The following is a 17,474-nucleotide window of genomic DNA, read 5'->3' as shown; positions in this document are numbered from 1 at the left end:
AGCACCTATTGAGGGGATGTCTCTCAGTTTCTGGTGTATTACAGGGAAAAATAATGCAATGCTGTGTTCTGGTCCCACCAACTTTAAAGAAAAATGGTTTATATTTCTGTTTTTAAAAGCTTTGTATAAAATACATGCCATCCTTTCCACGGCTTTGACAACACTGTTTTATTTTGTAGTATTCAGTTCTCTTACAATGACTGTCTTAGAATTCAAAACTATTTACTAAAACAACATTTTTGGAAATATTTCTCGTGTTATATTTTTCAAGGAATTAATTTAAACCTGTTTTAGAAAGTGTCTACGTTGGATATGTAGGTTATATATTGTGCCTACATAGATAGTTCTTCCTTTATGATACTGTGAGAGTGAATGTGCATTTGCGGTAAGCTACTTTAAATTTCAGGGGTTTTTACACTGAGAAAGTGATACACAGTTAAAACCGAGGGGGACCACAACAGCTCTTGTGTTTTGTCAAAGAACGTTGTTTAAATCCTTTCCCAGGAGACTCAACCAAGTATACTAAAATAGCAGAAGTAAACTTGCTTCTCCATACAGAAAGAGTAAAGCTACTGGGAGGTTTGTGAATTGCCTTCGGTGAGTGTTTTAAGCCAGCAGTAAGCTTTTGTCACAACTGTGATTTCAACTGGTAATTCATACAGTAGACTACAATGAGGTTAAATAAAATAGAGAGCTAACAAGCATCAGAATTCATAAGGCTTGTCTAATTGAGTCAAGAGCAGTATTCAGTTTTTAAAGTAAGAAAACTGAAACTTAGTGTGTACCACATGCTTTTCTTCTGTTTGGTTTTTGTTGTTGTCTTTTTTTTTTTTTTTTAGATCCGTTTCTAGTTCTGAAGTCATCTTACTGTTTGGTTTTATTCTTTCCAAGGTATAAGAAGTTAAAGTACTGTGTCATGTTAGGCACCTTTACATTACTGTATGTGTGGTATTTTTGTTTAACTGCATTTGTGAAAAAAGTGTAGTTAAAATGGCTCTTCGGTGTAAGCTCTTAGGTACATTGACAACTCTCTACCTTAAATGATCCAGAACAGCTCTTGTCTTTTTAGCAGGCTGGCTAGAGACTGAATGAACAAGTACATACATAGACACACAAAAGTTGATAACATATTCTATTTAGTATGAACAGCTTTTTCTTTAAACTCTTTTTATAATATTTTATTGTACCTTTGTCTCAGTGTGTCTCAGAATTGGATACTGCAGGAGAAGGTTAGACTGAACTTTCACTCTTAAAACTGTTATTTTACTGAATATGTTAGTAACAAAGCATAGAATATTCATAGGCATCTACTGGAAATTAAGAAATATTTTGCCAGTTCTTTGGCAGGCATTTGTATTCACAGAAGGTACTGTAGCAGAAGGTGGTCACTGTTGGTAAACTTGTGGAAAGTGATATGAAGTCAATTTACCCACTTGGAGTCATACTCCAGGTGAGTTAGAGAAGACGAACTACTTTTGCAAAACTGTGAAGGAAACGGTGGTGAAATGACTGCAAAGAACCATGGCCTTCTGGGAATGCATTTTTCTGAGAGTCTTCTCACTTTCTGAAAAGGAGTGTGGGCTAGCAGAGGTCATGTACCAAACTCCATGGGATCTGAGGAGGGACAGAAGGGCTCAAGAGCAGGTCATAAAAAAAAAATTAGGTATCAGACGTCTACTGATTACTGCTTTTTGTGTCTCTCTTTTTGGGGTGTGGGAGGAGGGAACCTTGTTTGTAAGAACATGCTGGTACTACGCTTTTTTCTTAAAAGTAATATATTGATTGTGCTTCTGTGTGCTAATCATCTTGCTGTTGTTCTTCCTTTATACATGGAAAATGGTATTTTCACACAGGCAGCTTCAGTAATTCAAAAACACAAACTAGATGACAAATTCTTAGGAAACTGTACAAAATCAGTTTGCAGGCTACTTCAGATAAGAGAACTGCTGTTATTGAGAAAGTAGAGGTACTTCAGAGGTACTGAGCAGCAGGGCACTGGCATAGACTTAGTTTTCTGTCTACATAAAGTATTACCTGTGCTGTTGCCTAAAAACATGAGCTTTTTAAAAGTCCACGATTTTATGAAGTGTGAAACATGGTCATTCTTAGTTTTAACATCAAGAAAATGCCTTTTTGCCAGTTCTTTGGTCTAAAATTGCTTTGCTTTCTTTCAGTTGCCTTTACAGGCCAAAGTCTTTACAGATGTTGATTTTTAAATGGGCTTGGAAAGGAGATTGTGCCAGTCTTGCCAAAGGCAGAGTTTGAGTTTTATGGACTCATTTACTGGGCATACAGTACTGATAGTATTACAGTAATCCCAGTGTACCATTTTACATTTAACATGTAAATCTCAGCAGGATGTATGATCAGAGAATGCATTAAGTTTCTCTTATTTACTACAACGTGAACACTGTGCAGCTAGCTAGTATTTTACCTCAGTTTTCACATGAAGGATTTGCTGGCTAGTCTTAATTAGTAGACATATATTGGCAATGTTTATCCAAGTGCAAAAGTTCTACTAAAACTGAATTTTTAAGGAGTTTCCCAAGTGGAAGAAAAAGTAGCAATAAAGTAATTTTTAATACTATAATTTGGCAACAGCAGATCTGACTGGTAAGACTCTGTCAGTTCAAAAAGAAGAATAGCTGTCTTTCTGACCTGGGCAGCTGTACTACCATTTAAAATATGGAACATGTCCTTCTTAGTTGCCGAAGCTTTCTGTTAGGTAGCTTTTATTTCTTGACTCTACCTATTTGAAAAATCTGAATAGAATATTTGAAAGAATTGCTGTTTTGAGGGCTATTGTGAATGCTGATTCTGATGATCGGTCTTGAAATTGCTGGAAGTTTAAAGCAGTTAAAGATTTTATTTTTTTTTTTTTAATAATTACTTACATAAAGTTACAGACAATTCTAGACTGGAGAAGTTTTTTTTTCCCAGTGTAGGGTCCACAGACCATGTACAATAACTCCTCTTAGTCACTTTACATTGGTTATCAATAGGCATATGTAAAGAATTTCTGAGGAATATTTGCTGATGATATTTAAGGTGTCACAACTAAAGGCTGGAAATTGTTCTGCAATACTGGAATTGCTGTTGCTAATTTTAATTTAAACTTTTTCTTGGATGCTTAAAAAGTTATAGACTAGTAGAAACTTCTTTTTTAAGATCTGCTTTAATCTAGTTTAAATGCGCAAAAGAAAATATAATTGGTTCACTTTTTAGAAATATAAAGCATGTTGTTATATTTTTTAAATAAATGAGTTACAGCTGCATGTTTTTCAGATTGGTTTTGTGTTTCCAGGCACTTAGTATAGTCAAACTTCTTTTAAAATTGTTCAAACATATCCATACTTTATTTTATCTTTAAAAACAGTTTAATATAATAAATATATTATGTAATTTTAACGTTTCTCTTTGGAAGGGAGTCTGAAATTGGCACCTATGTCTGCAGCTTAACAAAATTTAGCCAACAGAAAACCCCAGACAAAATTTTGCTAGTTGCTTGTTTGTAATTTGTTTGTGTTGTGTATATATTTGGATGGCAGATTAAAATCGCAGGGATGCTTTCAGGACCAGACAGCTATTATGTCTGTGTAATCCAGTGGTGTTAGCTTGGAGCTTTAAAGTAAATTCTGTCCAGAATTAGAGAGTAATGTCAAACTGATCAAGCCCCTATTACTATCCTGTAAGTATATATGAAACAGACAATTGAACTGCTGAGTGTTTCAAATACGCTTGAAAAAATACCATGGTGTTTCTTTGCCATTAGAACTTACTTCAGGCACTTCATTATTGTTTTATACAAAACAGTGAAACATTTGGCAAAAGGCTGCTGGAGATACTGTGAAGGTTTTAAGGTCACTTGCTCTGTATTTTCAGTCTTTCAGTAGGTGACAAATACAAATGGGTAAGGAATGGGTTTTGGGGCTTTCGCATTTGTTACAGCAAAATATATATCTTGCATAATGAAACAGTGAGAGCTATCTGACAAGTGATGTGCACTTAAACACTTCACACTTTAGAAACAGGGAAACTTTAGATAAACAGTAATTCTGAAAAATTTGATCACATTTTTATTTGTTGGTTCAATGACAATTTGTATATAAAATGAAGTTTCCCTCTGGAGTTGACGCTGAACAAACAACTGTGTTCAAGAGCTGTTCATCAGCGCTTCTTTGTGTGCCACCCATCAGGACTGACCACAAAACATATGTAAACTTAGTAGTCTTCAGTCCTGGAGGTACAGCTACAGTAAATCATAATTTGTGTTTAAACCTTTCTCTTTTCACCTCTTCCTCCCTTGTATTTCCTGCTTCCTGAAATACTCTTTACATGTGCAGTTTTATGATCCTCAAAATTGCAGTGTCTGTGTATTATTCTTAATAGGAGGGCGTAGTTCTGGGGAAGTGTGATAACTGAGCAACTGGTTAGGGTGAAGGAGATGGAGAAAAACTACTTCAGCTTTTTGAAGCCTTCCCATGTTGACTTTAAGCCAGCTGTGCAAATGAGGTTGAGGGAAAAAAAAACGCAACAGAACTGAGTGCCACCTTTTGATTAAATTGGGCCAGTCAAAGTTTTGAGATGTTTTAATAGATTCATATGCTGCTTTTTGAACTTTAAATTTACTGAGTATGACTAAAGAGTTTTTGACTTGGAAATTCCTGTGTAGGAATGACTAAGTAAATTTAACCAACTCTGGAGCTGTGTGTGATTTAATCAGTAGCCAGTTCTGGTGGTTTTTCTTGTTTTGTTTTGGGTGGTTTTTTGTTTTCTTTTTTCAAGAAATATCTTAGAGGTAAATATACTTAATTCTATGCTTCAAGTTCCCTTGTTTTTTGCATATTGATATATCTGCATTGTTTATGATGACCCCTGTAGAATTTCTTTAACTTTAAAAAGGGGTAGGTTTGTGATGGAACAAAGGCTTTAGAAACCTTTTAGCCAGGTAGTTAAGGATACCTGCAGGCTGTGTAGAGATTTGCTCCTGGTAGTATGTTTAAAGACGCTGAGAACATGGTAGTAGTTAATTGATCCTTCCATGATACTGTTTCACTAAAGTATTCTATGAATTTTTTAAGCACAACATTAAAAATTACAACCCTTTTTACTTAAAGCATTTTTCACTGAATTGCAATGTTATGTTAAAAATACTTCAGAGTCATTAATTTCCTTAAAAATCAGAGGTTTTTGGCCTGTTCCTTAAAACAGATCAAATTGAGTTGCAGACTGCTAAAAACTTTGTAAAGAAACTTGTAGCTGAAATCCATCTTGAGCTTCCTTACTTCTGAAACCATATTTCTCTTATCTAATCAAAAGGCTCCTTAGTCCTTTAAAAAGGGTATAAAATATGACAGTATTTACAGTTTTCATTGCAGACAACAATACTGTACTAGACAGTTTCCAGTAGTGTATTCCCACTACAAAAAGTCTCCCATCTAATGCTGTTCTCTAATCATTAACCAGCCTGACCAACCTGCCTGCTTGTTGTAGCATGTTCTTATCTCTTAGTCTCTGATTTGATGTTTTACACTTGCTGTTTCTGTGCCAAAAAACTTCTTTTTGTCTTGTATCCCATATGGAGAATGTAGAATGTAGAAATCAAGTGCTATTTTGTTTAGACCAAAATGGCCTCTTGTAGTGTGATGGCTTGGGGCCAATATTTTAAGTTTTTCTCTGTCACCTGATTTGAGACTTCACTGCTTCATCATTGAGGTGAATTAGTAGTGTGAATGGAATGTTTGGTGGTGTTTAAATCAATGGTATAATATATTTTAAGACTTAATTTTAAATGTAGGAAGGTAAGCTGCTTCAGAGCTGTCCGTTTAGAATTTACTTACCCCTTGAGATTCCTAAAGTGAAAGAAAGTTGTAAGAAAAAACACCTGACAGTTGCTTGCAGGTATAACTATTTCAGTATTCCCAATTTAAAATGCCTTGGTGATGCCTCTGGAAAGTCTGGATAGTGTTAGCTAGAATCCAAAGTAACAAGCCTGCTAACACCACTTAAGGAATGAATGCTCTGAATCTAAAGGCTTGAAATTTGGGGATGATTATAGTGATAATTTTAGGAGTTCTTTGGCAAGAACACGGCAGAACACAAGCCAGAAGACTTTGCATTGTAAGGGATGGATGGTGTTCATCCCTTGATAAAAGGACTCAGTTATCTCTGGCTTTTCTAAGATGGCTAACTAGTGTTCATTTTGAGAGCTCCTAAAATTTCAAGTCTTAATTTTAGGTGAAAGCAGCAGTTAATATCCCCCTAAAAGTACTTAATCTCTTTAGAAATTTGCGTTATTCTTCTGTAAAACTGTATTACATGTTTCAATAATTCTATCTTCAAGTTAGAGTTGATGGTAAAAGTATGACTGCAGCAAATGTTCTTATTACATTGGTTTTCTTTATAGAAAGTGGAGCAGTTCCAAAAAAGAAGGATCCCTTAACACACACAAGTAATTCGCTTCCTCGTTCAAAAACTGTTGCAAAAACCGGATCCACAGGCCTTTCAGGTCACCATAGAACACCCAGCTACAGTGGGATATCATCATCTTCTGTGTCTAGACCAGCACCCAATTCTGCAGCTTCAACTCACAAGGTATGGTAAGGATAAACACAGGAGTATACTATTGAAAAATGAATGTAAGTTCCAGAATGAACACTGGATTTAATGCCTTTATTGCGGTGTTGTAGCAGCAGAAAGTTTTGAAAAAGACATGAAACCCCTACGTTTTTTGGCCAAACCTCTTGAGCTGGGCTGCAGAGTGGATTTCAGAAATTGGGGGACATCGGGTGGGTGCATGGGCAAATGGATTTTAAATTTAATCACAGTAATAAATAATACTTGTTTTTAAAATTGCATGGGAAATAGAGTGAAGGCTATCTAGGGGGAAAATAAATAGCAGTATGTAAAGATAGTGGGGGAAAAAAACCATCTTATTCCGGAACTACAGATTTTTCCTCCTATGAGTTCCTGCTCTTCTAAAGCATTCATGCGTGCACAGGTTGTACTGAAAAGCAAGTTATGGTTAGATTGTGCCCGAAACAGAAAAATGTGTCCTATCCTAAGAATACAGAAAAATACAGCGTTTTGGTTGACCCATCTTTTTCCCTTCCATCCTTATCACCCTCCCACCCCCATTACTCCTACAGTAAAGTAAAATAAAGAGCAGAATGGACTGAACATAAAAGTGGTTAAAATGTTATCGCTACTACAACATGAAAGCTTTTAAGTGACCTGTTATTAAAATATGACAGCAGTAGAAATTCTTGCTCCTAGTATGGAGGATCTGAAATGGTTCGTAATGCTTATTTCTAGAATATGCTGAGGGACAATACTGTAGTTAAATATAATGAATTATCAAACAAAAAAACCCCAAACCAAAGACTCCTCACCATTGGAGCCTAAGGTGTTCTACCCATGGCTGAATATGATAATATGATTTGTAGCAAAATACAGCATCAAAATATCTGTTATTTATTAATGTATTATGTTCTACTGGAGCAAAAGAAATGTAGAAGTTGTTTTGTTAACACTCTGCTTTTAAAGTATTGATCTGGGTTTTTTTGTTTGGTTTTTTCCTTCCCCTCTCCAGGCTGCTCCTAAAAACAGCAGAACAAATAAGCCTTCTACTCCTACCCCTGCTCCTCGAAAAAAGAAAGACATGAAGATATTTAGAAATGTGGACAGTAATCTTGCTAATCTTATCCTAAATGAAGTTGTTGATAGGTAAGTCTGAAGAAAATTAGGCTTTTCAATGCAGAAAATCAGTTTTTCATTCAGTACAGTCTTGGTCCACTTGGAATGAAATTAGTGCCTCTAGTTTGTCGAGAGGTTTTGGGAGGATTGTTTTGGGTATATTTTTTTGTTGTTACTTTGGCAAAAGGATGAACATTCAGTTCAGAAATACTTCTCTTTTTAAATGCTTAGCAATGTAAGTTGTAGGTTTTCTTAGAAGAGTTCTGTATAAATAGTCAAGCGCATTAAATTAGTCAGCTGCAGCTGAAAAAGAGTATCTCATTGTTAGACTAATTAGTATTCCATTTCTTTGTTAGTGGGCCAGCTGTCAAATTTGATGATATCGCAGGGCAGGAATTGGCTAAACAAGCTTTGCAAGAAATTGTTATCCTTCCTTCTCTTAGACCTGAGGTAAGCAACTGGGTGTTGTTATCAATCTGTGACAGGATGAAAGAAATGTATTGTGCTTCACACATGAAGTGGCGATTCTTGAATTCTGTCTTTACTGATCATGATTTCTGTCAGTAGCTGTGTGGTGATAGCCATCTTGGAAAAGGAGAATGTGTTAAAATACTATCATAAAATTCCTTGTCTTCTGGTTAGTCAACGTTGGAGAAAGTGACTGGGGCAAGAGCTTAAAAAGAAAACAAACTCCAAGCCAAAACCAAACTAGCAAACCACAACCCCCTAAAAAAACCCCAACAAAACCGCACAAAACAAACAAACAACAAGAACAAACAGAGAAAAATCCTCACAGTTTTTGAGGCTGAGTGTTCCAGATAGCTATAACTCTGTGTCCAACCCTATATGGCCATGTAAAGGACAAAGACCCGAACTGGAAGAGTGGAACAGATGAGATCTGTATAAGTAAATTAGGTCATGGCACTATCTGATTGGAAAAATGTTATATTGTTACTGTGGTCATCCTCTCTGAGAATGCTGGTTAGACACTGAATAGTTTATTCTAGCAGGAGAGGATGCAAATAAGTGTAGTGAACAAGCAAGTACGCTGAAGTACATAACATTTGAGGGCAGATTTCCTCTTTATTTGGCAGTGTGAAAATTGGTCATTTAGGCTTTTATTGATCATAGGTGGTACCTCAACTACTGTTACTGCCTAGATTCAGGGCTAGTCTATATACTACTGGAGTTTTCTAAGTTACTTAAAAAAAATCAAATTGGTCATTTTCTAGAGCTGGGCTTGCTAAAAGTGGCATGACTTTTGCAGAAATTGTGTGCGATCATTTTCTGTGGTGCTCTGGTGAGGCCCCACCTGCAGTACTGTGTCCAGCTCTGGGGTCCCCAGGAGAGGAAGGACATTGGCCTGTTGGAGTGAGTCCAGAGGAGGAACACCAAGATGATCAGAGGGATGGAGCACCTCTCCTATGAGGAAAGACTGAGAGAATAGGGATTATTAAGCTTGGAGAGAGGGGGCTCTAGGGTGACCTTATTACAGCATTTCAGTACCTGAAGGAGACCTACAAGAAAACTGGAGGGGAGCTGTTGACAAGGGCAGGTAGTGACAGGACAAGGGGGAAAGGCTTCAAGCTAAGAGTAGGCTTAGATTTGGATATTATGAAGAGATTTTTCACTGTGGGGGTGGTGAGGTGCTGGAACACGTTGCACAAGAGAAATTGTGGATGCTCCATCCCCGGAAGTGTTCAAGCCAGGTTGGAAGGGGCAGCCTGGTCTGTTGACAGGTGTCTCTGCCCATGGCAGGAGAGTTGCAAGTAGATGATCTTTAAGGTCCTTTCCAACCCAAACCGCTCTATGATTCTATGATTATTGAAGCAAAATTGCTGTTTGTACTTTTTGTTTGCTTCTGGGTCTCATTTGTCACATTGACATGTGACTGGAGTTGCTCTGGTTTTCCTCTTTTCCTTAACGCAGCTTCTGGTTTTGAAGCATCACAGGAAAGAAACCCTAAACCTCACATAGCATCACAGAAATATTAAGCTTAAGGAAAACTTTGGCAATAAATGTGCATGCTCTGATGTTGTTACGCAGAAGGAAAATGTCATTGTACCATCTCTGTTATTACAGTGCTATAGTATGTTAAGTTTGTTGTTTGGTAACACTGATAAATGAGCTGGGTGGGTAGGACTTTGAGATGTGAGGCTGGGAGTAGTTATTGCTCTTTTCCAGTAACAGGTGGTATTTTCAGGTCGTCTTCATATTACTATAGCTGGCCTGACCTCGGTGTAGGTTGAGATGTAATAGGGGCAGAGAATCCTGTGAATTTTTAAACTTTCCTTGGAAGAAGAGATGTTGGTTTTACTCCTTGTAAATGAACATAGTAGATGTAGCAAGTATAGGGGGATATTTAGTAAATTAACCCTAGTTGAGTTTTAACTTTAATGAGTTTTGAATTCAAATTCATATTTAACAAGCCAATTAATGGTATTTTTGTAGGAGAGCAAGAGTTGAGGTGCATAAACAGAAAATACAGGCTGCAGTCATTTCAGCAGTAAGATGGTAGTGGAATGGTAGAAATTAGTTCAGACCATGATTAGTGGTTAACAAAACCTGAAAAGCTTAATGTGTCTTGGTGATAAATGGCAGTTGCAGTTGCTGAACTGTGTAGGTGATGATCAAGGTGAGGAAGTTACAGGTTTGGTCTGGGCTACGTGAACTTCCAAAGAATGATTTCAAACAAAAGGAGTCAGACAGAAAATGCACATGGTGATATGCAGCATGGAAAGCAGAAACACTGGAGTGTTCACTTAGTGAATAGCCGGGTAACCACTTTTAGTGATCAGAGTCAAGCACAAACAAAATGCTGTGGATGATGAAATAACAGAGAAAATGCATGTTAGTTGTGGTAGAAATACAACACTGGTAATGGAGCTATTTGTTTTCGTGGGTATTGTGGAAAGAAATGCCTCCTGACAGAGCTATTTAGACATGGGATGTATATACGAGAGATTCCCTACTTTTTCTTTTACTTGTTTGGTGGAATTATTAGAACCTGGAAGGGACGGGTGAGTGTGAGACTGGAAAAGGAACTCTGAAACTTTTGAGGAAAGGGGTAAAGACAAAGTGCTGGAGAAGACAGGCAACAATAATAACTAAAAGATATGTACTCTATGAGAATTTTTACACTTGCTTGCTGTGCTGATACGTATGATTAGTGCTATTTTATAGTGTAGGAAAGATGAAACCAGTGCAAAGTTAGAGGGAGGAGATGACTATCAGTAGCACATAGAGGGAGTAGGTGGTTGTTAAGTAATATTCTAAATAGTTTCGTTGAAAGCTTGTCTTCTCAAGTTTCATTTAACAAAAAAAGAAAGATGAAGGAGTTTTTCCATATGGAGTTTGTAGGAACATTGCTTTAGCTCTCCTACTACACACCTGCATTGCCTCCTTTGTAAATGGAATTGATGCTTTAAACTTGATAGGCTAGTCTGTCTTCTGGACAGCGTTTTAAACTACTTTCACAGTGCATCCATGCACAGAACAATTGTAGTGTAATTTAACTGTTGTGTGGGAAACAATAGTGGTGTGCATCAGGTCAAGTTAGTAACAGAGAGCATAGCTCTCTCAAAGCCTGTACTGTTGTGGCACTGCTACTGTTACAAGCACTGCACCAATGAGGCATTCCTCAGTCTTAGACCATTTTCTTACCAAGGCAAAGCTACATTTTATTTAAGTCTTTGAAGATAACTTATGGTGATGTACTTTTCAGTTGTTTACAGGTCTAAGAGCTCCTGCACGTGGTTTATTGCTGTTTGGCCCACCAGGAAATGGGAAGACAATGTTGGTGAGAAAATTACTTCATGCATGAGTTGATAGGCTTAAAATGTAACCAGGAAGGGTGGCTTTTAGTTTGGCTCGTGTGGTAATAAACTGTATATTCTTCTTGAGTATGTATTACGGTGTCATTTTATAGACAAAAATGCAAAATTGTTCTTAACAGTGGATTTTAATGGAGAAATAAATTTTGAAAATGGGGAGGGAGCACAGTAGCAAGAAAGGGGATTGTCTCACGCACTGATATGCAAAGAGTGTAAGGGCTGTTGAACTGTCTGGCTGCAGCTTGTTTTCTCAGCCTGATATACTAGATTTGGGGAACTGGAGTGAAATGGCTGTGCATCAGCCAGGGAGCATTGAGTGTCCTGATGCAGCTGAGCTGGGCACATTGTCCTGCATCACATGGCGTGGCTGCAGCTGCATACTCTCTTTGCTGGCACTGAAGCTGGATCAGCTCTGAAGTGCAGGAGTGTGAATGTTGAGGAGCCCACTTGGGCTCTTCTGTTGTGTTTTGCATACTGGAACATAATTGCTGATCACTAAAATTAAACTGTATAACCAGACAATCATAATTACTTGAATATGGTGAAACTGTTGAAGAAAGTAGTCTGAATGAGCATTCTGACTGAACTGATTGTATTTCCTAGCTTTCAGGAAACCTAGTTTTTTTATAGATAGGATAAGGAGGAAAAAAAAAAACCAACATAATTTTTAATGTGATTTGATCCAACTGCTGCCTTAAATTACCACCTGAGTGGTATAGTTGATTCACATGTCTACTTAGGATAAATTGATTGGAGCTGGGGGCTTGTATTCTTTAGTAAGCAAGTTGTACTTGGCTATGGAATAAATGTAATTAGAGAAGTCTAAGGGAGTCTGGAAATTTCTCTTGTGGTTTGCCTGCTTATCCATTCTTATTTGTAAGTGGCCTGTACAGACATTTTCTGTACCATTTACAAGGTGTTCTCTTTGAAGAAATAGGGTTTTTCAAAACCATCAATCAGGCTATGAATGCTTGCTACAGAAGGAGAGAACTATCTTCAGTGTGATGTTTCAAAAAGTACTTTTTTTCCCCCTCCTCCTAGGCCAAGGCAGTTGCTGCAGAATCAAATGCTACTTTCTTTAATATAAGTGCAGCGAGCCTAACTTCAAAATACGTAAGTAGCAGCTGTAAATTATACTGATCTGAAAACACACATGCTGTACTTTGGGCTTGAGAAAGCTAGAGATGTCTGAGTCCTTGGTCACCTGTTAGCCTGTAGTGAGCATAGTTTTTAAAAAGTGACTTGTGATATAAAAAATTTCAGTTTGTGCTTGTGATAAATTAATGTCAAAGGTTTTTGCACTTTAGGATGACCCTGACTGTGCTGTAGATGAGTGTTTGTGGAGTATTTTTTTCTTTAAAAAGTAAATTAAGTGGGTTCCAGCTCCCTTTAACTCTCTTAATTTAGGCACCAAAATTTCTTGACAGTTAACTGAATTGTGATCGTAAGTGAAGTTGTAATGTTTCTTTTAAGACATATGCAATACTGAACTAGTGATAATCTGAGTGTGTATAAATGGACTAAGTGTGACTGGCTATCAGCAAGATTTTCTGTAGGCCGCTTATATATCTGTCTTGTAGTAAAAACTTTCTAAACTCCCTCCAAAACCAATTTATTGTTGTTTTAGGTTGGCGAAGGGGAGAAGCTGGTGCGTGCTCTATTTGCTGTAGCCAGAGAACTTCAACCTTCTATAATTTTTATTGGTAAGAGCTTAAATGTTGGCTTTTGTTTATTTTCTTAAATAATCTTATTAAATTGGAATAGTTGGGTAGATTTCTTTTGGGTAATTCTGCACTGCAGGACAAGTATCTCAGATGTGACCTTGTGGTTTATCAGTTGTTCTATAATAGAGCATGTTAAATCACTGTTATGTTATTTAATTGGTGTTAATAGTGTGAAGAAATGCCCTCAGAACCACAAATACTGTGCTGACTCTACAGAGTAAGTCCATTTATGTATTAAACTTCAAACATGAAAATGGGTTTTGCTTGTCCTCTGTTGCAGTTTTTCAGCAAGATTTTTTTTTCCTCTCCTCTGTGCTTGGTATTACATATTCAAAGGACAACACATTACACAAGCTGTCTCCTAAGAAATAAAGATCTGATCTCTCTTATGGAGCCCTGTGTTAGCAAAAGAACTTAGGCAAATATGAAGACTTTGATGTTGTATCCTTAATTAAGATGTATTTCTTTGTTTTTTAGATGAAGTTGATAGCCTTTTGTGTGAAAGACGAGAAGGTGAACATGATGCTAGCAGGCGTTTAAAAACAGAATTTTTAATAGCATTTGATGGTGTAAGTATTTAGTCTTGGGTATTGTTTGATTTAGCTGAATTGGCTAATGTAGTGAGTGCCAGTACAAGCTATAGATCAAGTACAAAAGATTTGGCTGCTGGGGGCTTAGCTCTGTCTCCCTCCTTTTTTCAGTTGCTGTTAATTTTTTACCTTCTTACTGTGGTGTTCTGGAAAACTCAATCTGAAGTTTAAGGTAGTAATCTAGACATGAGCTGAAATAGTGGGTTGAAGAATGATGCACACAGGAGAAAGGATAACAAATGGCAATAATGAAGGAGCTGTGAGGACAAATGTTCTTATGGAGCAGGCAGGACATTTGAGGGTTAGGGAGAGTTGAGCGTTTTTCTTGGCATTGTGAGCTAGAGAAGACAGGGTACTGTAAGAATATATTTAATAGCATGTATGCATTATCCAGAAAGAGGAATTGGGCTTCAGAGGGGCGTGCACACACACACAAATGAGTATCAGAATATTTTTCTGTCACACAGCACTGTTTTCTGGTATTGAATAAATTTAGTTTATGTTCCATTAGCACAGTGGAATATTGCTTCAGTGATGAAGCAATAGTAATGAGGTACAGGAGGAGAAGATAACTATATGGAGAGAAAACAAGATTAGGAAAAACTCCAAAACTGATGAATCAGGACAATGTGACAATGACATGCAGAAATTATAAGACACACACACAGTTTTCTCTTAGAACGAAAAGGGCAGATTAAATATAAATATTAAATTAGCAAACTTTGCATTAAGGTGTAACTGTATCATACAATATTTTTGTGGAACCTTTTGAACTTGGTAAGGTAGCAGTGAACTTAAGTCTATGAAGAATTGGGCACCAGGTAAATAATATGTCTCTGACACCCAGAAGTTTTCTCCAAGGTGTGGAAGCTATAAGTCTCCCTATTATTGGGTATAAAATCAAGCCTTGAAATTGAGTGAATTAGGAGGGAAATTGGCTGTATCTTTCTGCTATTGAATAGCTTCTCATTTTGATTCCCAGATTCTTGCGAGACCTGTGTTAGATGAATCTCTGATCTGGTGTAGTGGTTCCAGCTATACTTTAAAGTTTTGATTATCCCTCTGCAGGCTTCAAAACAGTGTTTGGTGTTAAAACTAAGACAGTAGAAAGTCTCTGGCTTTTAAAACATAATTATCTCTGGATGAGTAAACTTCTGAGTGCCTTTTATAGTCTCAGGTTTCTCCAGCAAGACTTGTCAAGCAATACGACTTGGGCATCGTATCACAGTGTCCAGTGTTTACATTATTTTTTCTTTTTTTTTTCTTTCTTTTTTTCCTCTCTCTTTTCTCTCTCCTCTTTTCTTTCTTCTGTCTCTTCTCTCTCTCTCTCTTTTTCCTCTCTTTTTTTCTTTTTTTTTCCTTTTTTTCTTTTTTCTAGTTTGACTTTAGATTTATCTGAGAATATTTTAAAGGTAGCTTAATGGGGGGAAAAAAGCACATGTATTAAGATCCCATCAGTGTGCTGAATACATTGCAAGTGTCTAACTGCTTTTATTTTATTAGTACTTATGGTAAACTGTGTAAACTGAAATCTGTCTTGCCTTCCTACATTATACAGGTGCAGTCTTCTGGAGAGGACAGAATACTTGTGATGGGAGCAACAAACAGGCCTCAGGAGCTTGATGATGCTGTCCTCAGGTATCAAAATGTCTCTTACTTTTTTTGAATATAGTAATATGATATTCATTATGAAGAACAGGTTTTGCTACTTAGTGTCTTGGTGAAGTTTTGGAATAAGTAGAAGCAAGGTTAAATTATTTAACCTCTCAGAGATGCTTTACTCTTCTGTTTTGGGATGCATCTGCACAGTCATGATGGCCTTGAATTGAAACAGCAGTACCTGTTGAGATCAAGTCAGTGCTTTTTAAATTTCTTGTATATTTGTTGCTTTTTTATTACTTGGATCTTAATGGCAAAGTGAAGGAAAAAAAATGACTGGTGAAATCCAGTATTCCTTTTCTCTGAATATTGGACTTCTGATGTCCCATGCAATTACAGATCTTCCTGTAGATTTGCCTTAGGACTTTTTGCTAAAAGCACTCATACTTTATTCTCTTTTCATTCTTGATTGAGGAAAATAGATATGTCAGCACTCAGCACTGTCTGTTCAAATGATTCCAAAGCCTTTTTGTGTACAATGAAGAGATGCTTCATTTTGTTACTGGTAGTCACTGGTATTTCTACCTTTAGAGCGTTTCCTCTCTGGGAGGAGTCTTACAACTTCAAATAAGAGTAAGGTGACGCCAGTGGCTTGTGCATATTTTTTGTTTGGTTGTTGGTGTTGGTTTTTTTAAAATCTGTAGTTCTAAGCTCTACAATTTGATAATGGAAGTTAAATTTTGACAGTTACCAAACCAAATGTTAGATCTGTATGTGTCAAAAGTTATGAAAGTGTGTGTTTGTGTGTGTGTATATGTATGGAGGGTTTTTTGTTTGTTTTTTTTTTCCCAGACGATTCACCAAACGGGTATATGTATCTTTACCAAATGAAGAAGTAAGTAGTTTTCCATTCCTATTTCTCTTTTTCAGATCAATTTTAATAAAAAAATACTAAAAGATATATTTATAAGCAATTAGCTTGCCCTCGTGGGTGATTACGGTTCTGTGAATTAATTTCTGGCCCAGCTCGACCGTATGCACTGTGCTTTAATTATGGCAACTGTTTTAAGTTTTTGATTTTTTGATTTTTTTAAACTCATGCTAGTAGCAAATCTGGTAGTAGCTACTCAGTATGTCTTGGTTAGTGAGGCATTGCTTACTGGCAGGCATGGACAAGTCTGAAGTGGGACTTGCAGGAGCACAGTTGGTTGGCTGGAGGAGAGTGTTTACTGCAAAAGATTAAAGTAATTTTCTTAATGTTTTTCACCTCAACAGCAGATCAGGACTTTTGATGAGGATTCTTATGTGTTATTCTTGGAGTAGTTAGACCCTTGATCTTGTTATTATCCAGTCCCTATCTCTCCTCCTGAAGAGATGATAGTGCACAGTCTAATCACGAAAGCACTATAGGCAAGTTTAAACTGGTGAAGCACAAAACTCAAACTGACAAACATGTAATTTTGTTCTTGCAACACAATTTTAAGTGTACCGTGAAAATGAGTTTTACATCTGATAATTGTATCTTCTTTTAGACAAGGTTGATTTTACTAAAAAACCTTCTAAGTAAGCAAGGAAGTCCATTGACCCAAAAAGAGTTGGCTCAACTAGCTAGGTAAGTATTTTGTAGCTATACTGAATAAATATACTCATCAGACTGTTTTATTAATTCCAAATGTAACTAAGGTAAATCATCAGATAGTGACAATATGAATTACATGCATTTTGGGAAGATGGTTTCCTGTCAGGCTGTATGAAAGTGCATATATATTTATATGTATGTATGTATACACACACACCCAGACAGGTTTCTAGTGTTGAAACACACTCCTGAGTGGTTTCCTGTGAGGAGGAGGGAGGAGGCTGCTTCTCCACCCGTCCCCCAGGCAGTCCTGCTCTCCTCCCTGATGCAGACAGGCAGGACCAATTTTGCACTTGGCATGCATTTCAAATCAGAAGCAACTTCTCTGTGGTGGTCCATTGCTAGGTTTGTTGAATTGAATGTATTACCAGCATAGCAGAGCAAGCACTGGATA

At 37.0% G+C, this 17,474-nt stretch overlaps 1 protein-coding gene across 5 annotated transcripts in view; it reads left to right on the top strand.

The window, feature by feature from the left end:
• SPAST (spastin) overlaps positions 1-17,474 on the top strand; it is a 39,461-nt gene that overhangs the window by 11,592 nt on the left and 10,395 nt on the right. For all 5 annotated transcript variants that reach the window (XM_027641496.1, XM_027641495.1, XM_027641493.1 and 2 more), the window contains 10 exons: positions 6,407-6,594; positions 7,592-7,725; positions 8,052-8,145; positions 11,420-11,494; positions 12,570-12,641; positions 13,156-13,231; positions 13,730-13,821; positions 15,401-15,480; positions 16,294-16,336; positions 16,974-17,053. In XM_027641496.1, the coding sequence (XP_027497297.1) occupies positions 6,407-6,594; positions 7,592-7,725; positions 8,052-8,145; positions 11,420-11,494; positions 12,570-12,641; positions 13,156-13,231; positions 13,730-13,821; positions 15,401-15,480; positions 16,294-16,336; positions 16,974-17,053 (934 nt within the window). The remainder of the gene's footprint in view (positions 1-6,406; positions 6,595-7,591; positions 7,726-8,051; positions 8,146-11,419; positions 11,495-12,569; positions 12,642-13,155; positions 13,232-13,729; positions 13,822-15,400; positions 15,481-16,293; positions 16,337-16,973; positions 17,054-17,474) is intronic.

The sequence above is a fragment of the Corapipo altera genome, unplaced genomic scaffold (genome assembly GCF_003945725.1).
Source record: "Corapipo altera isolate COAL_440 unplaced genomic scaffold, ASM394572v1 48b, whole genome shotgun sequence".
Taxonomy (NCBI): domain Eukaryota; kingdom Metazoa; phylum Chordata; class Aves; order Passeriformes; family Pipridae; genus Corapipo; species Corapipo altera.
The sequence above is the reverse complement of the archived record's forward strand: the minus strand, read 5'-3'. Positions and strand labels throughout refer to the sequence as shown.